The sequence below is a fragment of the Hippoglossus hippoglossus genome, chromosome 23 (assembly GCF_009819705.1).
Source record: "Hippoglossus hippoglossus isolate fHipHip1 chromosome 23, fHipHip1.pri, whole genome shotgun sequence".
Lineage (NCBI taxonomy): Eukaryota > Metazoa > Chordata > Actinopteri > Pleuronectiformes > Pleuronectidae > Hippoglossus > Hippoglossus hippoglossus.
Window position 1 is genome coordinate 15,485,643 of NC_047173.1, and position 12,302 is coordinate 15,497,944.

Genomic DNA, 12,302 nt, shown 5'->3' on the forward strand with positions numbered 1-12,302 from the left:
TGGTTAAACATATATTTTTGTTTCGTTTTTCTATGAATAGTTTCCCGTTATTATACTAACACATCTATATAATTACACTTCATACATTTATATTCACATTATATAGAAATACCGCGATGTTATTTAACATTTCCCGTGTACGTGTGTCCAAATCCCCCCCTGCTATTTCCGCCCTAGTGGTACAGCCCGTGACGTAGGCGGAAGCAGGTTGAAAACATCCCGCAGGCGCGCACTCATTGATTCAAGGAAACTACCAGAAATAAACGTGGTAAAGTTACACGCACGGGGCCGTATTCTGAATGAAAGTGTGTATTAGTTATTGGGGGGGGTTCTTGTTGAGTTTTCCGTCGCAGCGTTACCTGGTAAAATCCAGTAAAACCCAGTGTTTTGGTGAGTTGCTAGCTTGTTTTGTCCCGGGAGTCACGTTTTTAGCTCCTTGACAGATGATGCTTCTCTGTTATGTGACAGTTGAATAAATGTAAAATATATTACAGCTATGTGTTTTTAATGTGAGCAGAATTGAAGAGTGAGTGATGAAGTTTGGGGAAAAATACACAAAACACGTCCTTATTTCTGTGTTCGCCTATGTGTGTACAAATATATGTAAAACAAGTGAATATGTGAACGAGGTTTGGTTCAGGATCTAACTGAGTCTTATAAATATATTGTATGTTTATGTTTTTAATGCCACTGATGGGATCATAACCAGCAATATATGAACATCAGCTGTTGCTTCAGTTTTCAGTTGTTTTATGTGCATTTTTAATAACAAAATCTCTTATTAAAAACTTACAAAGGTCTAGAGCCTGACAAGTATCAGTAGTTGTGGATTTGCTCAAACTAGTTGTGAAAATGTGGAGACAGGGACATAGAAAGTATTCTCTAGAAAATCAATTTAGAAACTTAGGAAACTGTTTATGGATAAAATAGCCAAGCTTCAGGTGGGTGTTTTTTGCCGATGACCTGACCTATTGCATTTTAAAAAGAATTGCCAATACACAGGCTTGTTTATTAATTTCCAGCAGTGTCCATAATGGTTTAAATAAAGGAATGGCTACATACGTACATTTATTTTGCTGTTGCATGAACTAAATTATTGTTCTCTATCCTCTTTTTTTTTTTATTCTGATGTACAGTTCAGTACTGAAGCCACTCGTACCACAGCACACGTCATGCAGGAGGACTCCAGCCGCAGTGCCAGCTACACGGTGCCATGCGATGACTACGTTCACGTGGTGGAGTTCAGTCCGTTCACCTCAGGAACCCCTGCCTCTCTCCTGGCCTACGGTGGAAACCAGTACGTGGTAGTGGGCACCTGCCTCTTCCCGGTGAGAAACGCAGCTTCACACGTTCTGGTTCACCTGTTGAACTTCATATTCCTTCCTCTATGAAGACGTTCTTGTTCCCACAGGAGGAGGATATGGAGCTGGAGGGAGTTGAGTTAAATGTCCTTCGAGCTTTCCATCATGAACTGCGCGTCGATGCTCTCGCCTGGAGCCCTGAATCCCGGCTGGACAGGATACCCACTATCAGGTACTTCAGTGGCACTGATCAGAGGGACACCTTTTCTCATAAGATAGGTTTGGAAGTGTCAGATTAGAGTTTTAAAATGTTTCAAAACAACGTCACTTGAGATTTGGCTGCTGAACTACATCTGTTTGAAAGCAGGTGGCTACCAAATCAACATTTTTTTCTTTATGTTGATTGCTCGTCTTGTGGATTCTCGTGCTGTAACATTTCTCTCTCCTGTTTGTCTCCTTGAATACTGTGATGTCTGCCGTAAATCTCAAACTTGGATTCATCAGTAAACGTTTTTTTCCCATCATCCACTGTGAAATGCTGGTATGCCTTAGCCCACCCCAAACGTCTGGCCTGGCTTCCCCTCCTGAGACGTGGTTTAGAAACTGCTCCTCGTCCTCTGCGACCACCACAGGACAGCCACATTTTAACCGTTCTTTTACTGACTGCCTTATGTTCTTTATTTAGCAAATTCTGTATCTGTGATGAAGTTGCATTTGTAGCTCTCAGGAAACTAAACCTGATGTATTAACCTAAACTTGCTCTCAGACTTTTGGACTAATATATGAAGTCATTCACCAGCTTAGTTAATTACCTTATTGGCCGACTTGGCTATTTCTGAAACAAGATAATATATATGGTGAAAACACCTGCAGCTCCAGGGCCTCCTGGTATGTAAGAGGTCAGCAGAGAACTGTAAAAGGATTAGAAAATCTTAAGCCATACTCAACTTCCACATCAGGAAGTTGACGTTCGTGTCTGTTAACACAACAGGGTAATTATTGGCAAACATTCTTCTTGTGACCAGAACAAGAGGCATGTTGTAGTGAAAGCACAGCAGCCACGCTGTGTGAACGTAGTCATCACTGTCACACTGCAGCTGCCAGGATGTGAGCCAGTTGTTTCAGGTGGCCTTGGACGGGAGGGAAGTGGCCTAACTGTGGATTGTTAGAAAGCAAGAGTTTCCTCCTAATTGGAGCGTTGGATGGGAAGGTTCCGCTGTCCCTCTGGAGGTGTCTCGGCTTTCTGTAATTGAAAAAGAAAGGCAGCGATAATTCCTAGCCTTCTGTGGTTTACTCCACAGGGCCCTCGAGCCAGCCCTGTGACGTGCGCACATGTTATTGTGCTGATGACTACCCGCTCAGGTTCCATCCCTCCCTTCGATATGCACGTAATCGCGCCTTCCAGGAAAAGTACAGCGTTCTCACAGGCTTTTCTTCGAGCAGGGGCCCAGAGAGAGTGAGAGAGACGAGGGGAGGAAAGGGGGCTCAAGCTGCAGCCGCCACCAAACCACCACAGCGGCTAATAATGGGAAAAAATCTGAAAATACTATGAGAGGAGAGACGGTTGGGAACAAACTTAAACCAGGAACGCATGTTCATGTTCATGTCCAGGACATTTTACCGTAGGATGCCCGGAGGTGTGACTGTGATGCAAGTTGCATCACCAGGTGAACTTTAAATCCTGCTTCCCTTTTCAAAAGTTTAAACAGAAAAATCTACAATTCACTATTTATTGGTAAAGTCTGCATTACCAGTAACAACCCTTAGTCTAACCCCTGACCACGTGTCTGATGGCAAAGATGAATTCTAACCCATCTGAAAAATCACAGTGTAATTTAATTACATTTTATTCACATATTTTGGGTCTGACCAATCGCTGCTAATCCCTGCAAAACCAGTTGAGAAATGGAAAACTCAAGCTCACGAAGAGCGAAGAACTGTTGTGGAAAGAGAATTTTTACATCAGCTCTTTGTATTTTGGCTTAAAATTCTTATGTGGAACAACAGCAGAGAGTTTTTCTTTCTTTCCAAAACAGAGCTAGAGCTGCAGAGTCAACATTTAACGAATGAATTTATGTTTTCAAAAGCTATTTTATTTTACGTTAATACTTGTTTTAAGAGTTTTTACCTGCTTCAGGATTCAAATGTAGAGTAAGATGAAAAAGTTTCACACTTGGGGATCTTCCCTCTGCCTGAAAATCCAACTTGAAGGCTTTTGGGGATTTTTTTTAAAAGACTGATTAAAAACAACAAACCCACAATTCACTGGTGAAATTCGGTAATTTCCCCATTTTACTGTGACTTTTATTGTATGACGCAGGATTATTGGAGATCAGTGAAGAAAATGGCTTTGACGTTAAACTTAAAAAGAAAAAGAGACAGATTGTGTTCCATGCTTTAAGTAAAACACTAATTTGCAGGGTTAGAAGGCCGGTCCTAATATAATCTAATCTACTGTAGCAGTTATACCCCGAAGCACGTTAAGGGTGTTTGTAGTGACATCATGCCAAATCCATCTGTGCCTGCGACTGAAAATGTGTGAACCGCTGTCTGTTTATTCTGGTGATATGTGTGTGTTTTTCTTGTCATAAGTGAGTTAGTGTAATTGTGTGAATAATTGCAGGCACTGGTGTATACGAGGACTGATTAGAGGGAAAGTCCTCTGCCTGGCTCTGCGCAGGTTTTTGAACAGAGACATGCGTAAATGGCGTGAGGAATCTTGTTTTTCTCCGTGTTTATCTTAGCGTGCAATTAGAATCTCCCTGGCAGCGCCTCCACTGATCACTGTCCAAGTTCCTACCACACACACTGACACACTCGAACCGGAGGTGTCAGTCTAGGCGGCTGCAGGCAGGTCCGCAGAGCGGGATGTCGTCTGTCATTGGGTCCGTGCAGCCTGACTCTGTTTGGATGTTCTTTCTTTGTTTATTTTTACATCCTCTCTTTTCCTCTTTGCAGATTTTGCACCGCTGCAGCTGACAGAAAGCTACGCCTGCTGACATCTGATCTCCAGGATAGGCATGAAGTCAAGGTACTGCAACATCTGGAGCACATTGGCCAGAATGCTGCTTGTCGGTTGGCTTCAGACTGTCTCTACTTAGCACTGACATTTGGTACTTAGTGATACAGGAAATGTAGCCGTGCGCACAGAAAACAGAGCTGCTGCCAGTGTAGAAAAAAAACACAGAGTTTGCTGGGAAATACTCACTTTTATTGATCACCTTTATTAATAATCACATGGTTTCTTCATTAACACGTTGTTTTTCTGTGCCGTTGCCTAGGTGATGGAGGGCCACACCAGCTACATTAACCATTTGGTGTTCGAGCCCTCAGAAGGGAAACAGATTGCTTCCGTCAGTGATGACCACACTTGCAGGTCCAAACCATTTTGTTTTTGTCCGTGCGTGTGTGTGCGTGTGTGTGCGTGTGTGCGTGTGTGTGTGTGTGTGTGTTCCCAGCTTCTGATTTTTCAGTTCTGTTCTCTGTTAATGGTGCAGAAAGCCCTGACTGTATTTCCACACTGAAACTTGATGCTAAGCACAACATGCTCCGGTGTGACTGTGCGTAAGCACAGAGCCTCTTTGTAGCTTTTCTAGCTAATTGGTTAAATATGGAAATCCAATTAGCTGCAGAAAGATTTTCCTCTCTAAGGGGGATCTATAATAAGGGTCCCAAATTTTCCTTTTCAATTAATGCCAGAGGAGGGAAAAAGTGTGTCAGTAGCCAGGGTCAGTGCAGGGGCAAGCCCCTCTACATCAGGAGGCTGGTTCTCTTTCTGCATGCAGAGCTGTGTTGCAGAGCTGGGCCCTGCTCTCTGTTGTACAGTAGGTTTCTGAGTTAAGAAAATTTTAGACTCAAACCAAACAGCAACAGTGAGATGAAGAGCAAAGCTGCGAGTGACAGTTCTTTTCACTATAGTTGAATCTGCTGATTATTCTTTTCATTAAATGTTTGGTTTTAAATTGTAAGAAAATAGAGTTAATGTTTCCCAGAGTTCAGTGTAAGAAAGATCAAATGGCTTTGTTTGGCTGAGCAACAGTACACAACTCAAAATTCAGCAACAAGAAAAAATACAAATCATCTCACTGGAGCAAGAGAGAAGTGTTTCCCCTAAAAAATGTAAATATTGGTTTATTGAAGTGATTTATTATTGTAAGTGACAGTGTTTTTAGTCATTAAGGCTGTTTTGAAAACGTCATTGACCGTAACATGAATGCGATCACACTACAGCCAGTTGCGTGGTGTGAACTGAGCAGTGACTAGCCCACTTTGAAAGTTGTGTAGTGCGAACTCGGCTCAAGCAGTTTTAAGGAATCTATCGTGCAGAAAATTTGAAAGGTTGGTTTATTGGCCAGCCTTCTGGTACATTATAATATATACACACACACACACACACACACACACACACACACACACACACACACACACACACAGAGAATAATCTGTCTCTCCTCATTGTTTATCTTCGACCAGACAGCTGGTTAATTTGTCGTCATAAAAGCCACCCTCTCATTGGTCGTCCCGTCCCGGCCCTGTGCCCTCGTCCTGTCACATCACGCCGTCTGAGATCACACAGAAATAACAAGTCTTCTCCTCCTCTCCCATCCACTCTCCTCTCGCCCTCCTTCCACTGACCAGCCAGAGAAAACAGGAGTGTGCTCCATCTGCTGAAAGATTTAAATTCTGTCATGTTGAGAAAATATGGGACGCGGGAGGAAGACAAGAGGCCGAACCAGGGATAGATCAAGTTAACAGGAGAGGACCTTCCAGTCGGCCCACACAAACCGAGGCTCGGTGTGAGAGGCAGACGCTGGTCCTGCGGAAAGGGAGTGAGGAAAGTGTATGCCTGCATGCATACACTCATGACCTCTCTCATGACTCTGTTAGGTTTGGCAGCCGTGCCTCTACTATAAGTTTGCTTAGCTTTGTCATCACTGTCCCCTGCAGTTGTGGGAACTCCGGCGTTGCCAGCATGCAACTTGACGCCGCAGCACCTAGGTGGGGAGCCAGACTCCACTTCCTCAGGGAAGTTTACATTTGGCTCCTATTGTCCAAACAGCTCATGGTATCAGTGCAGCGGCAGCCCGTCTGTGGGGAACTGTGCCACCTAGAGATCACCGGGGCTCACTGCCAGCTCCTTAAGGGATTTGGGGTTGAGTGAGTTCACAGCTGCATTATATATATACACGCGCTTTAAATCGTTTTGTTCTGTTCTCACCGATAATCCGTTTATCTGGATCTTTTATGTTCTGTAAGGGAACTGAATTACAGCAGCTTGAGATCTCATCCATGCTTCCAACCTAAAGGCCGACATGTCACTGAGGTGATGGCAGGTCAACAAGGGAGACGTGTTTTAGCCATTTTGCATCTCTTGACTTTTAGGCCATCGTAGCTATTCTTTTTACCTCCCTGCTTCAAGTGTGAAGCCACATACCTTTTATTTTTTCATTTATTTATCCATTTCAACCATTTATCCATAAGTCTTAGCTTCTTATTTCAACCTCTGTGCCTTCTAACCAGTTCATGTTCTTCTCTTAGTGGCAAAACAACATGTTAATGGCTCAGGTTGGGAGATATGAACTGTGCACTCAGCACATTATGGCCAATATCCTAGACTGTATATAAAGATGGACAACATGTCAAGTCCCCAAAAATGACGCCAATTCATCTTGACGGCCCCCTGATGGCCGGCTGCAGTATCGGCCATAAACCCTCAGCAAGTCAGGTTGTAATGAAGCTCTGTGGAGATGTTAGTATTTGGGACGTGGATCAAACGTAAACGTCAAATACATTTTCTCTCAAAGAGGCTCTCTGGTTTCATTTGGTTTTTAAGTCGTTATTCGATGCTATAAAAACTGGGCGAAACATCGGGATTGACAGCTGAGGCCGACTCGCGATTGGTGGAGTGTGAGTATCAGGAGGATCTTGATGCTGCGGCTCCATCTGTCCGATTGCTGCTGCACGGACTCGCTTTAGCTTTGTTTTTCTTCAACGTCCTCCATCCTTATGTACTGACTGTGGTAAATATACTGAAGATCATTATCACACAAAGTTGAAATTTCACTCCTTAAATGAAATATGTGGATATGTTCTTAAACTCAAATCATGATTTCTAGTTTTTCAGCAGTTTCTCTCTCTCTCTCTCTCTCTCTCTCTCTCTCTCTCTCTCTCTCTCTCTCTCTCTCTCTCGAGCAGTATCCCCTGTTACCTATCATTTTATATTCACATCTTTTTTTTTGCTTTATAAGGGGGATCCCTGAACTCACCGGGTGATTGGGGGTGGGCGGCGGGGGGGGGGGAATCGTCTCATCCAAAAAACACAACAAACGGTTTCAATAACCATCTCAACAGCAAATGTGCAAAAGACAATGTTAGTGTTTCGAATCTAAATTAAATCTCGAGCAGGTCCTGTCAGAATACATGCTGATGCAGATATTGTGCACCTCAGCGTTTGGCTCGCCCTGCCAGGCGGTGGGATGGGATTTTGTTGTTTGACTCTTCCAGCTCTCTTCCCTCCAGAGAGTCACCTTCGATTATTTGCTCTGCTCTCCACAATAAATCAGATCGCGCAGCGCCGGCGGCATTTCCCGTTTTCCTCCTCTTATGGGAAACACTGACACAACCATAACGATCTGGCTTTGATCTTCTCTCACTTCGATAGCACAACACAGGACTTCAGATGTCCTTTTCAACCCTGTTGTACATGGAAGCCGCGTGTTATTGCTCGATGTAGTGTTATGCAATTACACCGTGTTTTATCAGAGGCGGTCACGCGTGTTTTCGTGTCTCATGTCTTTCACCTCGTTCTGCAGAGGTTATGTTTTTTTGGGGAGCCGGTGCTCTCCATTTGAAGGGCACAGTGGTTGACCACAGTTTGGCCGTCGGTGGTGTAGCGTGCAATTGAGCTCTGCTTGGCTAGTGGACTAAGAGAATAGGGTTTAGTCGTTGTTTTCCTGGTGTGGTCTGGGGTTTTTTCTCTCCTCTGCCACCCCCCACCCCTCTCAGCCTCGCTCATGCTCCATGGTGTGGAGGCTCTGGCTGAGTCTGCACATGGGCAGAGGAAAAGAAGCCCAGGGTTCCGACATGGCTCTGTCCTGCTGCAGGGGAGACAAGGCAGGAAAAGTTGAGTGTTTACTGAGGTCTTCATCTGAGACGGGGCATATCCTCCCCTACACCGCACCACTGAGGACATCAATCTCTCCAACAACACACTTGACATTTAGATGGTCTTTGGAGGTACTTTTTGGGCTTTATTAGATGATGTCTTCTACATGACCTCATCAGTCAGCGCCTTCCCATGCTTCACAAGCGTTTGTTTTATATTCCCAGAAACACTTGCAGCCTGCCCCGTACTCCCCCATCCCCACTTTCTCTTCTAGTTCAGGGATCATTCAGATGTGGTTAACCATAGATCCAGGTCTCAGGAACCGCAGCGCTCTTCATCCAAGTGATTCATTGCATCCGTAGAGCTTCTCAGCTGATTTTTTTTGCGATCGCAAGTCTTGTTTAACTGTAGAATTGGTTATTATTTTTAATGAAGATTGGTCTTAATCCTGGCTGGCGTTCGCTCGCAGGACCTCTCTGTTTCATTTGCATAAAGCACGATGCCGTTCAACTTCTTCGCCGCTGCTCTTCCTCAAGTGACGTGCGTTCCGCTGCCCTCTCTGTACTCCGCAGGAAAATGAATGGCAGCGGGCCGCCCACAGCGAAACATTTGCTGTAATGTGAGTGGAGCGTAACGCCGACGCAGGCGAGGGTGATGCCCCCCCCCCCCCCTCCCTCTGCCCCTGCTATCAAAGCTCAATGTAATGCTAGGCTGGCGTTTTCCTTGTAAGAGGAGTCCAGCATAAGTCTGTCTGTCTTCACAGCTCAGGGCCCAGATCCGAGGAAGGAGCCCAGTTTCCCTGGAAAAGCCTGAGGACCCTGTTCATCACTCGTGCACGACTCACAGGAGCTGGATAAATTAGGGGCAAACATGAAGTTGGATGAAAACATGTCGTCTATCATTGGCCCCGCTGTGCGCCAGGAAACCCTGTTAGTCATGTGTCTATATGGAGGGAAAATTAAAGCTTGAATTCCGTAGAAGACGAATCTGCAGGAACAATTACACACTTTCTTTATTTCAAGGAATCTATCAGAATATGAAGAAATCTGTGCGCTTATATTTATCAAGGTCATGTTTTACATTGAAAGAAACCTTGGGAAGGTCATTTTTCATTTCCGGCTATTATGCAAGCATCCAAGGGCGGCTCAAAATCCCATGCTATTTTTAGAAGCGTGCTCTCAAACTCCATCTTTGTTGTTAATTAAGAGGTTGTGGGGTTTTGTTTTTGGATTTTTTTGCCAAGAGCGGTTCACACATCAAGAAGAATTAGTCGGTAACTTCACTAATTAGACCTGATTATAAGTCCTGTGTTTGTTACCCCTTCACTATAATGAGACAATTGCACAGGTCTTTCTGCAGCGAGTTCTCATAGCACTTTTAGTTTCTTGTAAAGTTTTTTTTTTTCCCTGAGAAAGCAAAAGATTCTGCAAATTTGATTTTAGTTCCAATAAAGCACTCAAAGCCCAGTAATTCATGTGAGGTTCTGCTGTCTCATCTCAGCTGTATTCTGTTGGTGTTCGTTTTCATGTTTAATTTATCTCTGCAGGGTGTGGGACCTGGATGGAAATGAAAGCATCACTCTCAGACTTCGCTCTCCTGGCATCAGTGTGTGCTGGCACCCAGAGGAAGTCTTTAAGGTAGGAGGGGTTTGCTTTTAGATACCTGCTCATGTCATGACTCTGCAAATGTTTCCTGTACCACAGTACGACAACGATATAGTCGGGCGGGAGTTTATCTGTCCTGTAAAATCTAAACAAGTCACAGGTGAAGTCGTTTTTTCAGAACGAGGACAGGAAAGGTCATAGCGGAGAGAAGGTTGTTTTTATTTATTTGCCCTCTGATGCTCTGCTCATCTCAGATGTCCGGATATCTAGTTGACATACTGAATATTCTTATGATGAGGCACTTAAAGATTCTGTTGAGCATTAAAATAAACACTTTGCTGTGAAATATCTAACTTTAATTAAGAAAATGAACATACAAATAAATGCACATCTTTTCTGCATTGTTTATTCCGTAAAATAAAAGTGTTCATACAAACATAAACGCTCATATTTTCCTTTTTTATTGTCTAAATCTTCAATTGCTGAGGCTCTAGTGTAAACGTTACTATTCATGGCTTCACTTTGTTAAAGTGCGATTAAAAAGTTGCCGTATAGAATAAAACAAATCTGCTTTCCCCCTGAGTGAGATTTAACTTTTCTCTTCAAGTGCTTCATCACATCTTTTAGCAAGTTTCTATGAGCTGAGATGTGTGTTTCCAATTCGACGGAATCAGTTTTTCGTGCTGCAGTGAAATATCTTGTGATGAAATGGTGCGAAGTACGTGTCATCGAGCCATGTCTGAAGTTAATTTACAGCTCTTTGGAAAAGCCTCGCTTCAATGTGTGGGGCGGGGGGGGGGGGGGGGGGGGAGTCTGCCACTGTATGGCGAGCAGCGAGACACAATAAATGTTTAAGTGGGATTGATATTCAGATTACAAAGGTGTCGAGACGGCTCCAGATTCCCTTCCACCCTCTGACAAGCATGTGAAAGAATACTTAGCCGTTAGCACTTTGATGGTGTTGCAAGGCGTCTCTGCTGTTGCATGCTGGGAGAGGCTCCAGTCCTCGGAGGAAAAAGTCAAAATAGATGGGATGAGTGTCAGCTGGTGTGCAACAGCTGGTTTAAGTGACCTGCTTGTCCTCTCCAGCTGATGGTGGCGGAGAAGAAGGGGACGATTCGCTTCTACGACCTGGTCACCCAGCAGGCCATCCTGTCGCTGGACTGCGGCCAGTCCCCTCTCATGTCGGCCGACTGGTGCCTCACCAACACCATCAAAGTGGGCGCCGTGGCAGGAAACGACTGGCTCATCTGGGACATAACTCGCTCCAGGTGAGGGGATGGACGGTACCGACGCTGCCCGGTGTGTTGGCACGAGATGCATCTTGAACCTTTTGTTCCTTGTCTGCAGTTACCCACAAGAAAAACGACCAGCCCACATCGATAAAGCCCGGTTATTCAAGTAAGGACATCTCTTCTTTAATCTTTTTTAGCTGTTTGACCTGTCTACAGAGTAAGTAATGTTGTGTTTAATCAAAAAAGGAATTGGCCTGAACTATTCATATTCTGTGATCATCTTATGTGATCATATTCAAAAGGGTGTTGCTCCCCTCAGGTGGTCTCGAGCCAACGAAAACCTCTTTGCCACAACTGGATGTCCGGGAAAAATCAGCAGTCAGTTACTCATCCACCATCTCGGACACCCACAGGTCAGTCTGACTTATCACTGTCCAGGTTGGAGCCCGACTCATATGGTTTTTTGTTTTGTTTTGGGCTAACGCCGATATTGGGGAGTGAACAATGTCTACTGATATATCAGCTGATATATATATATATATATAATAAATTAACAAATGTAATGTCACTTTCACTGTGTCTTTAAATGTGTTTTAATTGCTGCAGTCTCGTGTCACGTGCTCTTGTCCTTGCAGCCTGTAATGATCGGATCAGCCACAGTGGGATCAGGTCTCAGTTGGCACCGGACACTTCCGCTGTGTGTGATCGGCGGCGACAGGAAACTTTGCTTTTGGATGACTGAGATGTAAACCCCCCCCGGTAGATAACTAGGTCCTCTGTGTCTTCTCTACTTAATAATCAATAAAAACATATTTTTCTGAGTATCTGCGCCAGTTTGTGTGGAATTTAATGGATATTCGCTGCATGCCTAAGCATTGTCGTTGTCTTTTGTTTTCAAATTTATGTCTACCCCCTCAGCTCAGCTACAGATGAAACAGCGAAGGGCTCGTTTTTCTTTTCTCTGAAGAGCGAGGTTTCATCAGTTGTCTGTTATGTGCTGCCAACAGAGCTGTAGTTCAGTGGAATGCGTCGAGAGCGTCGCTGCCAAATCTTCACT

At 44.3% G+C, this 12,302-nt stretch overlaps 1 protein-coding gene across 3 annotated transcripts; it reads left to right on the top strand.

The window, feature by feature from the left end:
• The first annotated feature begins 157 nt into the window (after window positions 1-157).
• On the top strand, window positions 158-12,069 carry nup37 (nucleoporin 37). 3 transcript variants are annotated; one of them, XM_034577993.1, is made up of 10 exons: window positions 158-268; window positions 1,137-1,328; window positions 1,412-1,533; window positions 4,260-4,332; window positions 4,583-4,677; window positions 9,953-10,043; window positions 11,100-11,281; window positions 11,361-11,411; window positions 11,565-11,658; window positions 11,881-12,069. In XM_034577993.1, exons 2-10 carry the CDS (start codon window positions 1,173-1,175, stop codon window positions 11,992-11,994), a joined length of 978 nt encoding a protein of 325 aa, XP_034433884.1. In that variant the 5' UTR covers window positions 158-268; window positions 1,137-1,172; the 3' UTR covers window positions 11,995-12,069. The 3 variants fall into 3 exon arrangements, with proteins under 3 accessions (XP_034433884.1, XP_034433882.1, XP_034433885.1); XM_034577991.1 differs by having other exon boundaries at window positions 227-305; XM_034577994.1 differs by having other exon boundaries at window positions 262-390.
• Window positions 12,070-12,302: the final 233 nt, after the last annotated feature.